The following is a 22,927-nucleotide window of genomic DNA, read 5'->3' as shown; positions in this document are numbered from 1 at the left end:
GGGGCTACAAATCTCTTGTTCATGAGCACCTTTGAGCATTCATGGCAGAAGTCTGATAGCAGTATTAGAAATTCATGGAAAAAAACAGCTGGTTTACCAATGTAATGTGATTAAAAGATGGTTCTCATCAGAATCCCTTCCTTCTCTCCCCCCTCACCAAATCCCCTTCCTATCTGCTTAATTATTAACCCTTGGAAACTCAGCTTGAGAATTACTCCCCCCAGCCCTCTCCTAGGCACCAACTCTGCGTCAGCATAGCCCCCATTCCAGACGGGGCAGGATGTCCCCGCTGTGGCACAGATGGTTATTTGCCACAATGCTCCTTCTCCCCTTGTTCCTTGGCAGACCAAGTGGACACATGACCTCCCGGAATAAAAACTACATTTCCCAGCTGATACGGTTTGGATCTGTGTCCCCATTCAAACCTCATGTCAAACTGTAATCCCTGATGTTGAAGGTGGGGCCTGGTGGGAAGTGATCATGGGAGTGGATCCTTTGTGAATGGTTTAGCACCATCCCCTTGGTGCTGTTCTCATCAGAGTCCTCCCAAGATCTGTTTAAAAGTGTTTAGCACCACCCCCTCACTCTGTCTTGCTCCTGCTCCCACCATGTGAGACACCTCACCCCTAACCAACCCTTTGCCTTCTGCCATTATTGGAAGTTTCCTGAGGCCTCCCCAGAAGCACAAGCCACTATGCTTCCTGTACAGTCTGCGGAACCATGAGCCAATAAACCTCTTTTCTTTATTACCCAGTCTCTGCTATTTCTTTACAGCAATGCAAGAATAGACTAATACATCAGCTTCCCTTTGTGCGGCCTGAAGACTTCCTTCTGATCAACAGGAAGTAAGCAGTCGTGTTGCGTAACAACCCACAGTAAGCCTTACCAGACAGCTTGTATGTGCCCTTTGTCCCTTCTCTTCTTTCTGCTGTTTTAGAATACGAAAATGGTAGCCAGAGCTCAAATTTCTCTGTTCCTGGGTGGCATGCTAAGTAGCCACAACATGCAAGATGGATGTCTGGGTCCCTAAAGTGGCAGAGCTCCCATGCCTGGGGCTTACCTCTGGACTCCTGTGCCTAGCCTCTCATTTAAACTACTGTTTTCCCCCATGAGGTGAAGCTATGTTTCTGTCTTCCATTAGTACTACCACCCCAATTCCATCCTGAGAATAGGGTGCTCAAAAAACACTCCCAGCATTTTGGGAAGCTGAGGCAGGTGGATCACTTGAGCCGAGAAGTTCAAGACCAGTCTGGGCAACATAGTGAGACCCTATCTCTACAAATTTTTAATTAGCTGGGCATGGTGGTACATGCCAGTAGTTCAAGCTACTGCTGGGGAGAAGGTGAGGTGAGAGGATTACTTTAGCCCAGAGGCTGAGGCTATAGTGAGCCAATCGTGATTATGCCACTGCACTCCAGCCTGGGTAACAGAACAAGACCCTGTCTCAAAAAAAGAACAACAACAACAAAAAAAAACATGGACAGCAATTACCTCATGAAGAGGCTTCTATGCCCTCCAACTGCCTGCATTGCTGTTTCATCAATGTTCTAGGATAAATATTACACAGGTTACAATTTGGCATAAAGGAGACAGAGAATCCCAGAAAAATTTTAAAGCTACTCTTACTTACCCCAAGGAAAAGGTTTTGAACACTATATTTGATAACTTTCTCTTAAATTTTTAATATCACAATTGATACGGTTTGTATTTCTGTCCTTGCCCAAATCTCATGTCAAATTGTAATCCCCAATGTTGGTGGAGCAGGCTGGTGGGAGGTGACTGGGTCACGAGGGTGGATTTCCCCCCTTGCTATTCTTGTTGTTAAACCTGGTTATTTAGAAGTGTGTAGACCTCCCCAAGCTCTCTTCCTCTGGCTCTAACTGTGTAACACGTGCCTGCTTCCCCTTTGAAGGCCTTCCACCAAGACTGGAAGTTTCCTGAAGCCTCCCCAGCTTCCCATATGCTTCCTGTGCAGCCTGCAGAGCTGGAAGTCAATTAAACCTCTTTTCTTTATAAATTACCCAGTCTCAGGTAGTTCTTCACAGCAATGTAAGAACAGACTAACAACAATCAACTCATGGCTCTAACACAAAAAATATAGGTAAGTTCAAAATTAACATATTACCACATCCAACTTTTTATTCTTGAGAAAACAAAAAAGTCCAAGATTAAAGGAAAGCACCTGTTTTTAGTTAAACCCTAATATCTTTCTCAGGGCTTTACTGCAGTCTGGCCATATGTCAAGCAGGTCTGTCCAATGGCTTGGAACACAGACTTTTGCAGTGAAACTTTAAAAACATTACTTGAATTAGGATTACACACACACAAAAAAAACCTAAAATCTAACTGAGCACAACTATCACTGAGACCCTGAAATTTCAGGAAATAAACATGGTTCAAAACTCAAACTGTTCATCAAAATAATTACACAGGTCAGCCACCACTGCAGAACCATCACTGCTCAGAGGAATTGAGTCAGCAATGACGGATCTCATCATCTCTTCATTAGCACATAAGCGGTTCAACCTGGGATAAGCAAGGAGTCTCTGCAGAGGTACGAAAAATTTATCTCCAACACAGAAGGGTTTGGGAGAGTTCTCGATCTTGGCCTTCTCAACCTCTGTGAAGACTGGTCCAAAGCATGGGACAGGGGCCTTTGAGCCGCCAATGTCTTTGGGCTTATCACCCCGTTCCCCATCCTGTTCTTTCCGCCTTGACAGGTGGCTCACTCTTAAGCTTTCCACTTGTTGGGACACCTCATTAACCAACACAAGTTTAAAGAATCTTTCCTGCTGTAAGCTCGGGTATGAGGTGGTAAAAACCTGAAGGGAAAAAACAAAACACTTATATGGAAAATACATGGAAAACTTTTCAAAGCCATCAGTAACTTTTTTGCCATGTAAGAATAAATGTACATATTGAATATATGTCAGATCCTACTAATCGTAAATGCCTCAATTATAATGGGAATCAAATTACTGACACACAGACATTAACTATCTCATTTGCTTTCTAATGCTAATACCCAATGTCTCCCAGCCAGGTTTCTACCAAGTCACACGAACCCAGTATTTCTACTTGATATTACAGGGGAAAGGGCAAAAAAACGAAAAATAGTTCAGTTAAAAGGGAAAATGTGGGTAAATGCAGTGGCTCACACCTGTAATCTCAGCATTTTAGGAAGGTGGGGCAGGAGGACTGCTTGAGGATGGAAGATCAAGACCAGCCTGGGCAACATAGTGAGACCCTGTCTCTACAAAAAAAAAAAAAAAAATGCTGAGCATGGTGGTGCACGCCTGCAGTCCTAGCTACTTGGGAGGCTCAAGTGGGAGGATCACTTGTGCCCAGGAATTCAAGGTTACAGTGAGCCATGATTGTGCCAGTGCACTCCAGCCTGGGTGACAGAACAAGACCCCTAATAAATTTTTAAAGAGGGGGAGGATGTGTTTCTTCTTCTCTTTAAACCAAAAGGGTCTGAGAAGTTTGTAGGCTCAAAGAGTAATATCCTAAGCCAAGCCGGGGAGAAACTGCTGCCGGCTTTCCTTTTTACTACTGATAATCCTAACAGATTACCAAAAAAAAGGTTGCTGAAGTATTGCTTTGAAGTATTCTGGGTGTTTTTTTGTAGAGATTGAGATCTCACTATGTTGTCCAGGCTCCACTCGAACTCCTGGGTTCAAGCAATCTTTCTACCTTGGCCTCCCAAAGTGCTAGGATCACTGGTGTGAGCCACTGTACCCAGCTACTTTGAAGTATTCTAAGACAACCCCAGCAATCATTCCCTTTAACATGCCTTGAAACACACCAAAGGGCCAGGCAGTCTCAAAGGATACCGTAGGCTAACTCGGACAGAAGTCATGGGGCCTGAAGAATTCTCCTAGGTTGAACCACAAAGCAAGGTCATTTATACTCATCTCTAGTTTGGGGATTCTTACTCCCCAAAAAAGTTCACCATCCTAATGTACCTTTAGCCCTGATAGATATCTCACAAAGAATACTCACAGCTTTATAAACATGCTGATCATGCTGCTCTGAAACACATGCTTCTGTTGCCTTTCCTCCGTTTTTCTGGAAGATTCCTATCTGGGTACAGTATCCAACATTTTCAGCTCCAGCTGGTGGTTCCCCAACACCAGTAAACTCCACAGAGTAATCATAGCGATTTGCCACATATAAAGCCCTGAAACGAAAACGAGGACAGCAGTCATTTTTGTAAATGTAGAGCTACTGTTAAATAAGGAACCATTTCTGGTCAGCAGTATAACAGAACATGAAAAATACAATTAATGTAAATACTTCTAAGTTACAAATTCCTAATTTATTTCAATGAGAAGTCAAGGCAAGGATATAGTGTCAGTTTCCAAGTTACCCTAAGAATATGGAAGAGGAAAGGAACATCATGGGCAGGGTATGGGGTGGACAAGGAGACCACAAGGGTTCAACCCGACTACCCATTTGGGTTTGCAGTAACACCAGAAAACATGACTAAGCCTCAGGAGATACCCCAGGGAGCGGCATGAGGCTCATTCTCACTGCCCGAACCTTCCCTCTGTTTTGTTCCTCATCTCCATGCCAGTACTACAGATGCCTTCACATAAAAGGTGCCCAGTGACTATACCTCCTCCCTTTCCACACTTGCCCAAATGCAATGGTTCCTTTGTGATCTTATTACCTACTAAGTCACACGGTGGAATCAATTTTATTGGAAGAAAGTACAAAACAATTTAGGTAATGTATGTATATCAATATTTACTTCCTAAGATTTTAAACTCCAACAGGATCCCAAATAAACAAAAACCCTTCTGAACTTACCAGGTCTGAAACTCCATTCTGGTCCACTCAAATTTATGATCCGAATCTCTTAAGGTCACTGATGGAAACAGGGGATTGAATTCAGAGTTTGGTGTGCTGATGACAATCATGGATGGAGACAGGTACCCAAATACCACTTCAGGAAATCTGGCCAGATCACCTGAATCCAAATGTTCTATTCTACAATGGTCAATGAGAAAGACATAATAAAATTTAGCTTCACTTGCACATATTTTTCTAATTGATTTATCAAAAACAATTTCCATCTGTATATCGATTTCTCCCTTCTTTGAATATGTCATAATGCTTACATGACCTAAGAACAATTTTTCAGGCCGGCACAGGGGCACCTCACGCCTGTAATCCCAACACTTTGGAAGGCCAAGGTGGACGGATCACCCAAGGTCAGGAGTTAAAGACCAGCCTGGCCAACATGATGAAACCCTGTCTCTACTAAAAATACAAAATTTTGCTGGGTGTGGTAGCGCACGCCAGTGATCCTAGCTACTCGGGAGGCTGAGGCAGGAGAATTGCTTGAACCCAGGAGGCAGAGGTTGCAGCAAGCCGAGATTGCACCATTGCTCTCCAGCCTGGGCGACAAGCAAAATTCAGTCAAGAGAGAAAGAGAGAAAGAGTGTGGGGAAAGAGAGAGTGTGGGGAGACAGAGAGTGTGTGTGAGAGAGAGAGAGAGAGAGAGAGAGACAGAAAGAGACAGAGAGAGAGAGACAGAGAGTCTTGTCGCCCAGGCTGGAGTGCAATAGCATGATTTCAGCTCACTGCAACCTCCACCTCCTGGGTTCAAGCGATTCTCCTGCCTCAGCCTCCCAAGTACCTGAGATTACAGGCACCCACCACCACCCCTAGCTCATTTTTGTATTTTTAGTAGAGATGGGGTTTCATCATGTTGGCCAGGCTAGTCTTCAACTCCTGACCTCAGGTGATCTGCCTACCTCAGCCTCCCAAAATTCTGAGATTAGAGGCATGAGCCACCACGCCCAGCACAGAGGGAAATTTGTAAAAGCAAAACATACACACACTCTTAAACCTACGACCTACCCAGTAATCCCACTCACAAGTGAAGTGAAGTTTATCTTTGCACAAAACCTGTATGTGAATATTTATAATTGTTCTATTCATAATCACTCCAACGGGAAACAATCCAAATACCTTTAAATGGGTAAAGAATGAAAGGTGGAGTTTCCATACAATGGACTACTACTCAGAAATTATGAGGGACCAACTACTGACACACAGAAGAACTCAGATAACTCTCAAAGCCATCACAAAGTGAATGAAGATTGTCTCAAACGTTACAAACTGTGGCCAGGCGCAGTGGCTCACACCTATAATCCTAGCACTTTGGGAGGCCGTGGTGGGTGGATCATGAGGTCAGGAGTTCAAGACCAGCCTGGCCAACATAGTGAAACCTCATCTGTACTCAAAATACAAAAGTTAGCCAGGCGTGGTGGCATGCTCCTGTAATCCCAGCTATTCGGGAGGCTGAAGCTGGAGAATGACTTGAATCTGGGAGGCAGGGGCTGTGGTGAGCTGAGGTTGCACCACTGCACTCCATGCACTCCATGCACTCCAGCCTGGGCGACAGAGCAAGACTGCATCTCAAAAAAAAAAAAAAAAAAAAAAAAAGGTTACCAACTGTATGATTCTATTGTCATATATTCTCAAAAGGACAAAACTATAGTGATGGAAAATAAAGGAAGATGATGGCAAAGGAATAGTACAAAATAAGTGTTTGGGGTGATGGGCTGAAAACAAACTGGGGGTAAACATCTGCTATGTGTATCATATTAATTGGGCTAATTTCCCTAACATAAAAAGAAAGCATATGAATTAGTAAGAAAAATATTAACAATCCAAGAAGAAAAATTCATTAAAAAAACACATAGTTCAGAGAAGTGCTCTGAACTCTGGAACAGGTGAAAATGTGATACAGGAAAAATATAAGTTGAAAGTACACTGAGATTACTTTCCTCCTAGCAGACTGTCAAAGATCAAGTAGGAAAAGACAACACTGGAAAAGTCTTATGGTGAAGGGGTAGGAAAATAAACCCTCCTACATAAGCAATAGGCATGTGAATCAGTACAACTCCTAAGGAAGGCAGTTTGGCAAGGACTTCTGTGGTGGATGCTGCTAGCTGTCCACCAGATTCTACTCTATTCTTCCTCCATAGTAAGAGTTGTCACAGGCATATGGCTGCCCGTTTACAGGATCCATTTCCAGCCTCCTTTGCAGCCAGGTGTGACCACAAGCCTAAGTTCTCACAAACAGAGGGTGAATGGAAGAGATGTTTTCCCCCTCTGGGTCTTAAAATATTTAGCATACATGCCTCTGTGATTTTCCCCTCTCCTATTAACCAGGAGAATATGTCTGTGACACAGCTATGACCACAGATAGGTTTAACACTCCAGGGAACGGTAGAACAAGACACAGGAATTTGGTTCCTAGTGACTTCAACGAGCCAAGTCACTGCCATTCTTGGACTAGTAAGTTATTGGTCCATAATGTGAATGGGAAATGGTGCAGCTCTTACAGAAAACAATATAAAACAGTATGGTAGTTCCTCAAAAAAATTAAAAATAGAATTACCATATGATCCAGTATTTCCATTCTGGATATATACCCAAAATAATTGAAAGCAGAGCACAAATGGATATTTGTATACCATGTTCAGAACAGCGTTTTTTACAATAGCCAAAAAGTGGAAGCAACCCAAGTGTCTATCAGCAGATAAATGCATAAACAGCCTACAGTATACACATATAACATGGATGATTCAGCCTTAAAAAGAAGGAATTTCTGACACATGCTACAGCATATGGGTGAACCTTGAAGATATTGTGAGAGGTGGCAAAAGCCAGTCACAAAAGTACAAATAATGCCTGATTCCACTGATCGAGACAGAAAATAGAATGGTGGCTACTGGGAGGCAGGAACAGGGAGTTGTTACCAGGTTGGTAATTGTTTGGGTTTTGCAAGACAAAAAGTTCTGTGGATGGATGGTAGTGTGGCAGCATGACAATGTTAATGTAATGCCACTGAACTGTACACTTAAAATGGTTGACATGGAAAATTCTGTTATGTGTATTTTACCACAATAAAAATAAAAATAATAGAAGAGGTACACAGGAAACTGAAACACTAACTTCAAGGAGGACAAACTGGATATACTTAAGTACGAATGATGAGACCAAAATACCTACGAGTAGATTTTCTTATTGCCAGTTGCTGTTCTAAACTTGATATATGGCTCCTTTGTTCTTCATTCAATTTTGCTTCCTATAACTAGTATGTTCCAGGCAATAGAAAATACAAAAAAATACAAAGTAAACTCTCTGCTTTGGAGGAGCAGTACATATTACTAAAAATTAGAAATCAGGCCAGGCACAGTGGCTCACTCCTGTAATCCCAGCACTTGGGGAGGCCGAGGCAGGTAGACCACATGAGGCCAGAAGTTCAAGACCAGTCTGGCCAACATAGCGAAACCCCATCTCTACTAAAAATACAAAAATTAGCTGGGCATGGTGGCACGTGCCTGTAATCCCAGCTACTCAGGTGGCTGAGGCAAGAGAATCACTTGAACCTGGGAGGTGGAGGTTGCAGTAAGCCAAGATCATGCCACCACACTCCAGCCTGGGTGACAGAGCGAGACCCTGTCTCAAAATACATAAATGCATACATACAAACACAAATAAAAATGAGAAATCAACCTGAACACACAACCAGGCAAACTGACCACAGAGCAAGCCCTTTAACTATTAAAAGTCATTAAGAAGCACCTATCTTAGGTTCCTAAATACCAATCCCCGTTTAAAGGAAACAGAGCTCCTTTGAGAAATAAGTTATTCCGGGACCAGAGAAGGAAAAGTAGGAGGGAGGCCTGGCACATCTGGGATGTCAAAGAGTACTTACAAAAATGAGACCTATCTCAAGACTCAGGAGCCAGCTCAATGGGGCCCCCATTAGCCAACCCTGGGACAAGAAAATAAGTGCAGTAATAAATCATAAACCATCAAAAAGTAAGAATTCATAAGTTCACTTACTGATAAATAAATAAGTGGGGAGAGGGCGGGCTCTTGCTCCTGGTAAAATGCCAAGGGTTGACTGGTAAATGTCTAGAGGTAGTACTGGAATCACAGTAAACATCATTTGCCTCCACTGTCATAAAGATTGGATCAGACAAGAATAACTGATGATGCTAAATCTAGGGGGAAATACGAATGTGTGACAAAGTATCTACATATTGAGATCTACATATCTCAATATGTCTCCCTATTAGTCGTGAAAGAAAAAGGCAAAATCAAAACAGCAATTACACAGTGGAGCAAACACCTTGACCGGGGAGCAGGAGAAGGGGAATCAAAATTAATATCATCAAGGAGGGACAGATGGACATTATGTGCTTCCAGATGGGAGGCCATGAGAAAGACCCAAATAATCTCTGGGGCATTCTGCAGTATTCCAAAGATGCATAAGCTGAATCTAATCAATGGGAGCCCAAAATAAAAAAATATTCTTATTTAAAAATCGGGGACAGGGGACTGGTTACATAATACCCCTTGCCTTGGAAATAAGCTGAACTGTACATATTTATAGGATGCAGAGTGATAGTTTGATACATGTAGACAATGTGTAATGATCAAGTCACAGTAATAAGGATCTCCATCACCTCAAACATTTATTTCTTCATGCTACGAACATTCAAAATCCTCTTCTAGCTCTTTAAAAATACACAACTGTTAACTATATTCACCATACAGTGCTATAGAACAATAAAACTTATTCCTCCTATCTATCTGTAGTTTTGTATCCATTAATCAATCACTCCCTAGCCTCTCCTCCTTGCTACCCTTCCCAGCCAATAATAATTCTACTCTACACTTAAATTTAAGCTCATTTTTTAGGTTCCCAGATATGAGAACATGTGGTATTTATCTTTCTGTGCCCGACTTATTTCACTTAATGCCCTCCAGGTTCATCCATGACAATTTCATTATTCCCTTTTACAGCTGAATAGTATTCCATTGTGCATATATCCTTTTTTTTTTTTTTTTTTTGAGACGGAGTTTTGCTCGTTGCCCAGGCTGGAGTGCAATGGTGCAATCTCAGCTCACTGCAACCTCCACCTCCCAGGTTCAAGTGAGTCTCCTGCCTCAGTCTCCCAAGTAGCTGAGATTACAGGTGCCCACCATCACGCCCGGCTAATTGTTTTGTATTTTTCTAGAAATGGGGTTTCACCATGTTGGCCAGGCTGGTCTTGAACTCCTGACCTCAGGTGATCTACCTGCCTCGGCCTCCCAAAATGCTGGGATTACAGGCGTGAGCCACCACGCCCAGCCTAAATACCACATTTTCTTTATCCATTCATCTCCTGAGGGACATTTAGGTAGATTCCATATCCTGGCTACTGTGCTGTAATAAACACTGGGGTGCAGATCTCTCTTCAATATAACTGATTTCTTTCCTTTGGATAAATATGCAGTAGTGGGATTGCTAGATCACATGGCAGTTCTATTTTCAGTTTTTTGAAAAACCTCCACACTGTTTTCCATAACGGCTGTACTAATTTACATCCACACCAATTTATATGAGTTCCCTTTCTCTGCATCCTTGCCAGCATTTATTGTCTTTTTAATAACAGCCATTCTAAATGGGATGAGATATCTCACTATGGTTTTGAGTCACATTTCCCTGATGATTAGTGATGTTGAGCATTTTTTCATCTACTTGTTAACCACCTGTATGTCTTTTGAGAAATGTCTATTCAGGTCCTTTGCCCTTTGTATAATTATTTGGGGTTATTTTTTTGCCGTTGAGATTCTTGTATATTCTAGATATTAATCCCTTGATGAATACTTTGCAAGTATTTTCTCCCATTCTATAGGTTCTGTTCACTCTATTCTTTGCTGTGCAGAAACATGTCAGTTTCGTATAGTCCCATTTGTGTATTTCTGTTTGTAGCCTGAGCTTTTATAGTCTTACTCAAAATCTTTGCCTAGATCAATGTCCTGAAGCATTTCCTGTTTTCTTCTAGTACTTTTATAGCTTTGGGTCTGCAATTAACTCTTTAATCCATCTTGAGTTGATGTTTGTATCAAGTGAGAGATAGGGGTCTAATTTCACTCTGCATAGGGATATGGAGTTTTCCCAGTACCATTTATCGAAAAGGGAGTCCTTTTGCCAACGTATGTTCTTGGTGTCTTTGTTGAAATCAGTTGGCTGTAAATGTATGGATTTATTTCTGGGTTATCTCTATTCTGTTCCATTGGTCTATGTCTCTGTTTTTATACCAGGACCATGATATTTTTATTACTAATGCTTTGTAGTATATTTTCAAGTCAAGCAGTGTGAGGCCTCCAACTTTTAAACTGAATTTTTCAGTAGAGGCAAAGGGCCATGGGTACACCCTTAATTGATTCAGGGAAAAAAATAAATAAATAAATAACTCTAATGGGAGATGGAGGAGGGGGAAACAGAAGAGGGAGGGTGCAATGTACAAATTATTTAAAAAGCGAGGAAGATGTTAACATCTGGATAAGGAGGGGTATAGGTATTCTTGGTTCTATGTATTTATGCCAATTTTTATCTGTATACTTGAAATTTCTAAGTAAAATGCCGGAAAAGCAGAGTAAAAAGATATTCCCAACCAATGAGCAGTTTTCCTTACAATAATCAAGACGTAAATATTTAGGACACTAAGATCACTGAGACTTATTCAGGTTTTGCAAATGAACAGTTATACAGTATATCAGTTTAAAACTTACAATTCAATACACGTTATCAAGTCAAATCCAAGCAAACGAGAATCTCTCTCCACGACGGAGCCATGATACAATGTGATGGTCAAATTCAGATCCCGAGGTTTCAGAAAATCCCCCATGAAAGGAGCTAACGAATCCCTGCAAAATAATTATTGAAGAAACTTTCTGAACACAATCTATTTGAAAATTCTCACCAGCTACAGAACTCAGATCCTCTGACAATTATCTTCTACCTCTATTGATGTAAGTCTGCCATGGCCTGTTTTCTTTGTCTTGATATATTAAACACCAGGTCCTGGGGAAACTTCCTCTCACAGTGGGAAGTTACTGGCCAATGAAAAAAAGACTTTGAATATTTAATATTGTTATATTGTTTTCATTTGTAATACTTTTGGTTTTCCAGCTTACTTTGATTCAGTGATTTTGAGATTTCTGTTCTTTAGGAAAAGAATATTCTTCAAGCAATCTGTGGAAATCTAATGTATATATACTATATGCATAAGAGATAGGAGAAATGCTATGGTTCAAAATGGAGGTGGTGGCCTGGAGCCTTGGCCTCACTGTTCTGGGGCATTTTAAATTCTCTGCTATAAATTATCATAGTGTCCAGCATTAAAGTGATGAGATTCTGCTATCTGAATTTTAGTTTGCAATGCTTTGACTATTATAATCATTTAATGGAGGCTATACTTTAAGTTGGTAGCAATAAAATGCAGGTATTTTTAGTGTTATGGCAAAGCCTGATTATTCAGTGAGATGAAAATCCCTAATAGCCCCAATCTTTTAAAACAAGTATAAAATCAACACTTTCTCTAAACTCAATTAATAATGCCATTAGTTTTAGATTAATGCATAATTCTTTCAGAAAGTAGGTATTACCCTCTCCATCGTAATTTATCCTCATTAATATCTACTCCAACAAGCAATTCAATGCATGGATTGACTTTTAGCAGCCTTAAGAGTGAAGTATCACCACATCCCAGGTCTGCAACCTGTAGATGAGACAGAATGTTATTTCAAAGACATTTATAGCCAGAGAAGCATGATCAAAAACTTTTTTTTTGAGGAGGAGAGAGGGTAGTATATATCAGTAATAAAATAATAAAAGGATCTTTTTGGCAGAAGATTCTACACACACACACACACATATAAACACAAATTAACCTCAGACTTTATAAGCCCACAGGCGAATTTCTATTTGATCATAGTAAAATAGAAAGGTCCATTCCTATTCCAGAACAACTGTTACTGTCTATATTGAACTAATGAGAAACAATTAGGTACACAGTTTTCCCATTCAGAATCAGAATTTGAAGTCTTAAATATTCTCAGCATATTTCAGCAAACAAAGCTTTCTAAAACTTTGCTTTCACCCCTCACACATTTATTTGATTAAACAATTACCTCCAACCATCTGAAATTCCATACTGAACTTTGAGCTGCCAAAAAGCCAATTTTAGATGATTCACCTGAATACACATGCATAGATGGCTACAAAGATAGAAACAGTAGTGGTGCAGTTAAGGGAAACCTTCACACACAGGAATCTTCACTAAGTCTTCAATATCAAGCAGAAAAAGAAAGCTTTCATCTAGAAATTCACCTTACCCACATCTAATTCACATCCAATTCATTAGTATAGTAACCAGGTATGGATGTATGTATGTAGATTGTATGCAATTATGACTTTCCTCTGAAGTTAACTGAGTAGGCTCATTATGATCTAATTTTCTTTTTGAGACGGGATCTTGCTCTGTTGCCCAGGCTGGAGTGCAGGTGGTAACAGCTCACTGTAGCCTCAATTCCTTGGGCTCAAGGGATCCTCCCACCTCAGCCTCCTGAGTAGCTGGGACTACAGGCACGCACCACCATGCCCAGCTAAATTTTTTTTTTTTTTTTTGAGGTGGAGTCTCGCTCTGTCACCCGGACTGGAGTGCAGTGGCCGGATCTCAGCTCACTGCAAGCTCCGCCTCCTGGGTTTATGCCATTCTCCTGCCTCAGCCTCCCAGCTAATTTTATTTTTTGTAGACACAGGGTCTCACTATGGTGCCAGGTTGGTCTCAAGCTATCCACCTGCCTCAGCCTCCCAAAGTGCTGGAATTACAGGTGTAAATGGGCCACTGCACTTGGCCCATTATCATCTAATTTTGAAAGAACCACAATACCTGTGGCTACCATACCAGTTTGCCCGATATTCTAACTAAATGCTCTAGAAATACGGTACCTACAAGATTATATCCAACTACAAAATCTCAAGATTTTCTTCACATTTGAACCTGACAATGCTGAATTCTATCTGAGCCCTGTGTTTCTGGTATCTGCTAAAGGAATCTACCTATGCTTTGTGTTCCAGAAAAGGGCTCACCGCAAAGAACCAAAGAACGACCCTCCTCCATAAAACTTAGATAAGATTCCTTGTGTTTCCATTCTTTGCTTCAAATGATTATCATGAATACTTGTCCCCACTGATCAATGGGAAGAAAATTCCTTTTTTAACCATACTTTATTCAAACTTTCCTTCTTCCCCAGGGCCCTGAACTTTAGCCTGAGGAAAGAGCCCCCTCCTTAAGGCTCCCCATTCTACTGTCCTTTCAAACCACCCTTTCATCCCACCTCCCTAGTTTCTAGCTTTGTTCACTTCGCCAGTAAAAGAAAAACCTCTTTTGCTTAACTCTTAAGACACTTGCAGATCTTGTGGTTGCGGCATTCTCCCTATTGCAGTAATCCCTGTGAAAAGTCTCTCCAGACTAATCCATTTGACAAAACACCTCATAAGACTAGTCTACTAGTCTTAATAATTAAATGTTTGGAAAGAGAAATACCTACCTTCTTAGGCTCATGTTGATCCACTAAATTTTTAACAAACTGGTACCGCTGTCTGTATAGTGGAGGTTTAAACTGAATTGCTGTCTCCCTGGGAACTTCTTCAAAATTACCGTCAACCACACTACTGCACTAAAGTTCACAAACAAAAAAAGACAGGTTCTAAATCATGCATGACTTCAGAAATTAAATAAGGGGCAAAGAAAAAAAAAAGCCCTTTATTTCCCCCAATCACTTTGAAAAACACACTGGCCTTCACATACCCCTTGTCCTAAAATCATTAGGTAGCACTGCATTTCCTCCACAGTTCATCTAAGCATCCTCATGCCTTTTAATACGTGAGAATCTGGCTTTCTGCGCCCTATAGCTTAGTTTCAGCTGAAGGGAACATTACTAATGAATTATTCAACGAAAACAATTAGAAGGTGGGAGCGGTGGCTCAAGCCTGTAATCCCAGCACTTTGGGAGGCCGAGACGGGTGGATCACGAGGTCAGGAGATCAAGACCATCCTGGCTAACATGGTGAAACCCCGTCTCTACTAAAAAATACAAAAAGCTAGCTGGGTGAGGTGGCAGGCGCCTGTAGTCCCAGCTACACGAGAGGCTGAGGCAGGAGAATGGCTTAAATCTGGGAGGCGGAGCTTGCAGTGAGCTGAGATCCGACCACTGCACTCCAGCCCGGATGACAGAGCAAGACTCCGTCTCAAAAAAAAACAAAAAGAAAACAATTAGAAGACTCGTAACCACAAGGGACATTTTATAAAGTGAGTTGCCAAAGCCTGTGGTCCAAGTAGGCAAGAGGCTGGAAAATATTTATAATGACTGAATATATATATTATATATATATAATATAAAATAGATTATATATATAGATTATATATATAATATATAATATTTTTTTTTCTTTCCTTCCCCAAGACAGTCTTGCTCTGTCACCCAGGCTGGAGTGCAGTGGCACGATCTCAGCTCAATGCAACCTCTGCCTCCCTCCAGGTTCAAGCAATTCTCCTGCCTCAGCCTCCCAAGTAGCCAGGACTACATTACAGGCACGTGCCACCATGCCTGGCTAATTTTTGTATTTAGTGTTAGGCAGGCTCTTCTTGAACTCCTGACCTTGTGATCCGCCCGCCTCCCAAAGTGCTGGGATTATAGGCGTGAGTCACCACACCTGGCCAACTCTCTCTCTTTTTAAGTGAGACCCCTGGCCAACACTCTCTTTTTAAGACAGGTGGGGTCTCACTATGTTGCCCAGGCTAATTTAAAATTCCTAGGCTCAAGCAATCCTCCTGCCTCGGCCTCCTGAGTAGTTGGGCATCTGTACAAACATTCCACCACGCCAGCAAAAGACTCTCTTCCTGACCAAACTTTAGTCAGGTTCCTCTGAGCCATCTTCTTGAATAGACCTCAAACCTGGCCCCAATCCTATCTTTGGGCTGCCTAACCCAGTTTTAATAAGAATACTTCTAAGTCACTTTAGACAGAATCTTCTACCCCTGCTATCTGATCACCCTATGTGGTCAAATTCTTCATCCTCGCAATGTTCTTATTGCAACAGTCCTCAATAAAGTCAGACTAATTTTTTCTTTAACATGACCTCAAGAAAAAAATAGGATTTATAAGATTAATCTGTAACAGCTGTTACTGTTCCTACACAGCAGTATTATAAAAGTAGTCCAAAGGGTATTTGATATCTGGTGTAGCACTGTTCAATAGATAAATACAAGTAGGCAACTTTCTTGTAGCCCAATAATTGGAATTAGAATATTTAACCCAATATATTGAAAATATAATTTCCATATAAAATCAATATAAAAGTGAGATTTTAGATTCTTGTTTTTCACATTGTCTTCAAAATCCAGTGTGCTATATATTTTGTACTTCTGTATCTCAGTTCCAAAAGTTTCATCAGAAATACTTGTCTGTATTCGATTTAAAAACTTTACATTTAAAATAAACATTCACGTACCCAAGTTATTCCATACTTTTTTCCAATCCTGTAATCAAATATCCATTTTTAAACTTAAAATTAAAAATGAAGTTATGAGACCGGGTGCTCAGCGCTGCAGTGAGCCATGACTGGGCCAGTGCATTCCAGCCTGGGCAACACAGCAAGACCCTGTCTTAAAAAAAAAAAAAAAAAAAAGGTTGCAGTTCAGTTCCTCAGTTCCACTAGCCACATTTCAAATGCCCACTTGCCATGTGTAGCTACTGGACAGCAGAGAGCTACACCCTAGATACTCCCAATGTGGTTTCCAAACCAGTGGCATCTTCACCTAGAAACTTGAGAAACAAAAGCGCGGGCCTCACCCTAGACCTCCTTAAACAGAATCTGCAGCTTAACAAAATCCTGGGTGATCCATATGCACCATCACACTGGGGAAACACTACTTAGAATGTTTTTAAAATAGATTTTGCTACTTTAACAGCTAGTGATAAAAATAAAAACATTTATTTTACTTACATACACCAAGTGTGACTCTTTCATCTATGTATACCCTTGTTTACCTCAACCAACACCCCAGGAAATGCTAGGACTTAAACGTGATCAATTTTGCTTGCAATTATCGCACAATACATCCAGGTGATAATTCTTAAGAGTCAAATACACAGCTAAGAAGGGTGGCATTACCTGTGGGTTATTTTCTTCCATTTTGTTTCCAAGTTTTGTTGAAACAAAAACGAAGATTTATCCTTCAGGCTCTATTTGAGAAAATCAACACTGACTCAGCTGTAATAAATACAAAACCGTTTTTGTAAAGAGTTGCCTGAAGGAAATAGCTGCTTAGTTCAGTAGGGAAGAAGGAAAGCCTCTTTCTTACTCCTTACTGCAGTATATAATTTAAATACAACGCTTAAAAGTAAATAATGAATTCACCTCTGGGTACTCAAAAAAGAAAAAAAAACACGAAAGCAGGACTGGAACAGATATTTATACACCTAAGTTCATAGCCGCATTATTCACAGCAGCCAATCTGTGGATTAAATGTGGACTACCATTTAATCTACAGAATGTATCCAGTATTTTTTCAGACATTCGCAAACAGGCTCAGAAAGCGTGGCTTTTCACTATCTCAAACCCTACTAAGAACAAAAACACTCATCCTGTCCCTTTACTATCATTAATAGTTCAATTAGATACAAACGGAGCAATCTTAGGAGTTCTGCCCATTTCATTGCTAAGACCCTCAACTTCAAATTTTTTCAAGAATTTTTCCACACACCGTCAAAATGAAATTTCGAGGGGGAAAAAAGTGTCCTTGATAATAAACTAGAGATGCTCCAACATCTGTCCAATTCTCTCACGAACTTGAATTTAAATTTTGGTTCTCTATTGCACATGTGTCTCCAACAACTAGACTTTAGTCTCGAATCTAGGCAACATGTTAGTCACCAACTAGTATAACGAAACCCTGCTCACTGAAGCCAACGCTTCTGTCTTTGTAATGGCCGTCGCTTCCATCACCTTGCGGTAAGAAACATGCCCAACCGAAAGAGCAAAGCTCGGCGCCGTGCCGCCGGCGTCCTCAACTCAGAGCCGCCCTGACGCCCGCGCACGCGCGGCCTCGCTGCGTGACGCTACTGCCGCGGCTACGCCAGCGCCCACACCTGCGCCTGGGCTTCCTCGCGGGGCTGGCCAACCTCGTGCGCTCTCACGGTCGGCCTTGGGCCCCGGGAGTCCCATGGTGCGCCGAGCTCTGTCCCTCTAGGCTCTCAGCTCCGAGGCGTCGGTTTTGCGTCTGGTAACGGCCGCTGTGGCGTATGCCCGGAAGCCATCTTCAAGGTCCTCCTCCGAACCTTGGCGAGGACCCCTGCGCTCGCCGCGCCGTTGACCCCGCTAGCGTGCGGCTGCGACCCGGCACGGCACGGCAGCTATTGGCGGAGGCCCCCGACTCCGAGCATGTGTCCGCAGACCGCGAGCCGAGAGGCGGCCTGGGTGGCTGTTGGGTTCGTGGCGCTCCCGAAGCGTGGCAAAGGCCTAAAAACGGTCTCGGCCAGCGGAAGGCGGCAAGAGGAGAGGAGCAAGGCTCCACGCGAGGCGGCCGGCGGCTGGAGTCCCAGTCAGTCTCCGCTTTGATCCCAGAGCAGTCCACGGGAGCTTTAAAGGAATGTAGGTTGGGTGAAGTTGGCCCAGTGATACCTGCGCTCAGAAAAACGTTCTTTCCGCTCCCAACGCCCCGTCCCCCACCCCCGCCACCCGACTCCCGAAATAGTTTTATCCGAGTGTTGTGGATAGAACTGTCAGATCTCTTAGAAAATTATTGTATCCTGCCATCGTTCCCTCTGGAGACTCTACTTAATATGTATAAGTACTTTATTACCTGTGTGTGATGGAAGAGTATTAGGGGGGTGAGGGGAGGGACAAAGCTGCCTTCTTTAGGGAAAAAAGATTGACTTATATTTTAAAAGATGCAAAAGCTGGTGTTTTCACTACTGAATTAATAGCCTATTAATATGCCATGAATGATATATTGGAACTGTATTTTCAAACATTTAACACCTACTATGAGCAAAGCACTATGCTAACAGCTTAAGGGTAACGCAGTGATAAATTACACCAATCTTATTTTTGGTATTTGGGGGTCTGGTGTCATAGGTAAAGAAGTACATAACTAACAATAAGCTTCAAAAATTCAATTATAAGGCCCGGCTTGGTCGCTGCCGCCTGTAATCCCAGCACTTTGGAAGGCGGACGGATCACTTGAGCCCAGGAGTGTGAGACCCCGTCTCCCAAAAAAAAGAAATTAGCCGGGCATGGTGGCGCCTGCCTGTGGTCCCAACTATTTGGGAGGCCAAGGCCAGAGGATCACTTGAGCCCAGGAGTCCGAGGCTGCAGTGAGCTATAATTGCACCACTGCACTCCAGTCTGGGCAACAGAACCAGACCATGCCTCAAAAGAAAAAAAAACTCAACGATAATTTCACATTACAGTTTGAGAGATTCCTGTTGACTTGGGGAAACTAGTTTTAGCAGACTGTCTTCATTAAAGGAGTGTACACCTTACTACAGGATATAATTTAAAAGAGAACGTTTGAGAGTAAATAATAATTTCACTTCTGGGTATGTACTCAAAAGAAAGCAGGAATTCAAACAGGTATTTGTACACTAAAGTTCGTAACAGCATTATTCACGTAGCCAAAATGTGGAAACAACCCGAATGTCCATTAAAGGATGAATGAATAAGCAAAATGTGATATAAACATACGATGGAATATTCAGCCTTTATTTTTCCAATCACAGATTTCCAGGAAAATCAACCTTTAAAAGGAGTGAAATTCTAACATTTGCTGCCACATGGATGAATCTTGACATTATGCTGAGTGATATAATCAGTCACAGAAGGACAAATATTGCATGATTCAGTTTATATGAGGTACCTAGAGTGGTCAAATTCATAGAGACAAAGTAGAATGGTGGTTACTACGGGCTGGGAGAAGGAGGGAATTGAGAGTTGTTTAATGGGTGATGGAAAAGTTTTGTAGATAGGATGGTTGCGCTGAATGCCACTGAACTTAAAAATTGTTAAAATGGCTTTATGTATATTTACCACAGTTTCAAAAGTTTAAAGGAAAATTTAAAAGCTATTAAATTATGTATACGGCATTCCTGGAACCAGGGTTTTTACCTCCCCTGCTGGTTAACCCATTTATCAACTTGAACTCCTCAGGTCCAGTTCCCTCTCCACATTTGCCTATTTCATCATTCTCCGGGCCTCCTACTCTTATTAGAATCTGAAAAATCATCCTTGGCTCTATCCACTTCTGTCCTTCCCACACTTGGACAATCACCAAATTTTGACCTCTTCAAGCTGTCGTCTACCATCTGTTCCTTCCCACAGCTAATAGCTTAGCCTTTGTCGTCTCATTTTGTCATTATAACTCATCTTTCCTTCATACACCAGGTAAGTCCTACTGAGTTACAGACCGTGTAACATCTTTTTAGAGTGGATTTTAAGTCAAATAGGCCATAAATCCTGATTTTACTATTCCTGCATAACCTTTGGAAGTTGACATCCTCTCTGAGTGGTAGGGGTTTTTTTAAAGTTGAAAAATGAGAGTTAAATGATTACTTATTTGGTAAATGTGTATAGAGTATTTATTATGGATCAAGTACTGGTTTGAATTAAAAAGATAGATAAAGATGCTTTCATAGCTTTTACAGTCCAGCGGGTGGAGGTGTCTGGCACACAATAGGTAATCAGGAGTTATCCTGGACTGAGTGAGGTGGCATATGACTGTAATCCCAGCAGTTTGGGAGGCTGAGGCAGGAGGATGGCTTGAGGCTAGGAGTTCAAGACCAGCCTGGGCAACATAATGAGACCTGTCTCTACAAAGAAAAAATAAAACATTATCTGGCTGTGCTGGCAGGTGCCTGTACTCCTAGGTACCCAGGAGGCTGAGGCAGGAGGATCGCTTGAGCCTGGGAGTTTGAGGCTGCAGTGAGCTGTGATCATGCCACTGTGCTCCAGCCTGGGCAACAGAGTGAGACCCTGTCTTAAAAAAAAAAATTAATTTCAAAATTTAAATTTTTTTTTTTTTTTTTTGAGACAGAGTCTGGTTCTGTCACCCAGGCTGGAGTGCGGTTGCGCAGTCTTGGCTCACTGCAACCTCCACTTCCCAGGTTCAAGCGATTCTCCTGCCTCAGCCTCACGAGCAGCTGAGATTACAGTCACGCACCACCATGCCCAGCTAATTTTTGTATTTGTAGTAGAGACACGGTTTCACTATGTTGGCCAGGCTGGTCTCGAACTCCTGACCTCAAGTGATCCACCTGCCTCAGCCTCCCAAAGTGTTGGAATTGCAGGCATGAACCATCGCCCCTGACTAATAATAATTTTTTAAGTTACTTTGGATGCCAGCTTGAGCCGTATGCTTAACAGGATAGAATATTTGGAGGTCTTGACAAGAGGGTGCTTGTATATTCCGTGTAAGAGGAATGTAAATAGTTTGTGTCCAGAAGACTGTAACAGACTAAGATGCACAAATTCCTTCTCACCTATTGAGAGAAATGGGGTCTATTTCTTTTCCTTTTGAATCTGTATAGGTTTTGTGATTTCACCAATGAATAGAATACCTCTGCCAGTTTCTGGGCCTAGGACTTAAGAAACTGGCAGCTTCTACTTCCTGTTTCTTAACGCATCCACTCTTGGAACCCAAATGATATTCTGTGAAGAAGACTAAGGGAACCCACGGAGAGGCCCACATGGAGAAAAACTCAATCCCCACTCACCCGCTATCCCAGGCTGTCAGCCAGCACCACCTTGTCTTGCCAGCCATGTGAGTGAGCCATGTTGGAAGTGAATCCTCCAGGCCCAGTGAGCCATTTAAACTGACTGAAGACAGCGGCTCTGTCCATGTGTACAGAGAGCTGGAAGTGCCTGAAAATTTATATTTTCCTGGGTAGTGCTTTTGCTAATGACTAACTGGTGTGGATGTATAAAAGTCCAGCTCTATGATCTCAGACTTCTGGCCTCCAGAACTGTAAGAAAATAATTTTTTGTTGTTTAAGCCATCTAGTCTGTGGTATTTTGTTATGGCCACCCAAGCAGACTGATAACACTGAATGATGTATATAACTGAGTAATAACCTATGGAGCAATAAGAGCACACTTGGAGCATCTTCTCTGTCAAGCAAGAAACAAAAACATTCTCTCACCTTATCAATATTCTACAAGTTAACCTCTAACTTCTCAGGGTTGTTAACTGTTTGGACTCTCATGTTTGTAAGGAGTGACTCAGATGAAGTTACAATCCCCAAGACAGCCATATGCCTGTGAGACAGGCTTAATTCTCTGGCATGTTACTAAAATGTCAGCCATGTGCAGTGGCTCGTGCCTGTAATACCAGCTTTTTGGGAGGCTGAGGCAGGAGGATCACGTGAGGCCAGGAGTTTGAGACTAGCCTGGGCAAGACCCCTGTCTCCAAAATTACAAATAAATTTTTTTTAGAAAATGTTAAATACTGTGAAATAATCTGTTTCCAAGTGTTGGATATTTTTTCTGCACAGTAGTGAAATTATTGCTGGCTGTCTCGGTGTAAGAATGGCCACTGAGCTACCTGGCATCCTGATGGGAAGGTGCAGGGCCAGAAGTTGAATCATACTGTGAGTGTGTCTTACGGGCCAGCTCTGAACCCATGAGGGTAGTGGAGAAGAAATAAGATTTGAAATGCATAATTCCAGAAGAGTCTGGAAAATTCTTCCAGTTGTCAGACATGCAAAGTTGTAATTTCATATCCGTAATTCTTTATGCTTTTTCTTATAGAAGGTCTTGACATTGTATAAGCTTCAGGCCCCACAAAACCTGCATCTTCCCTGCCAAGATCAGCATCTAGAGGAAAACTGCTTCCACAGTAGCACAACCAGTCTGATCATCCCTGCATCAGTCAGCATTCTCCAGAGAAACAGAGCCAACAGGGTATGTGTATATATGTGAAAAAAGACTTATTTTAAGGAATTGGCTCATGCAATTATGGAGGTGCAAGTCCAAAATCTGTAGGGCAGGCAGATGGGCAGACTG

General features: G+C 41.9%; 1 protein-coding gene across 7 annotated transcripts; it reads right to left on the bottom strand.

Annotated features, from left to right (window-relative positions):
* Window positions 1–2,113: 2,113 nt before the first annotated feature.
* HENMT1 (HEN methyltransferase 1) lies at window positions 2,114–18,360 on the bottom strand. 7 transcript variants are annotated; one of them, XM_023196256.2, is made up of 9 exons: window positions 17,634–18,358; window positions 17,042–17,140; window positions 14,416–14,544; window positions 12,469–12,581; window positions 11,593–11,727; window positions 4,813–4,992; window positions 4,003–4,180; window positions 3,794–3,877; window positions 2,114–2,822 (listed from the first exon to the last, which is right to left on the bottom strand). In XM_023196256.2, the coding sequence occupies exons 2-9, from the start codon at window positions 17,060–17,062 to the stop codon at window positions 2,397–2,399; spliced, it is 1,266 nt and encodes a 421-aa protein (XP_023052024.1). In that variant the 5' UTR covers window positions 17,063–17,140; window positions 17,634–18,358; the 3' UTR covers window positions 2,114–2,396. The 7 variants fall into 7 exon arrangements, with proteins under 7 accessions (XP_023052024.1, XP_023052022.1, XP_023052025.1 ...); XM_023196254.2 differs by having other exon boundaries at window positions 17,831–18,358; XM_023196257.2 differs by having other exon boundaries at window positions 17,876–18,358.
* Window positions 18,361–22,927: the final 4,567 nt, after the last annotated feature.

Source organism: Piliocolobus tephrosceles, chromosome 1, assembly GCF_002776525.5.
Source record: "Piliocolobus tephrosceles isolate RC106 chromosome 1, ASM277652v3, whole genome shotgun sequence".
NCBI classification, from domain to species: Eukaryota; Metazoa; Chordata; class Mammalia; order Primates; family Cercopithecidae; genus Piliocolobus; species Piliocolobus tephrosceles.
Note: the sequence above shows the minus strand (reverse complement) of the source record. Positions and strands in the feature narration are given on the sequence as shown.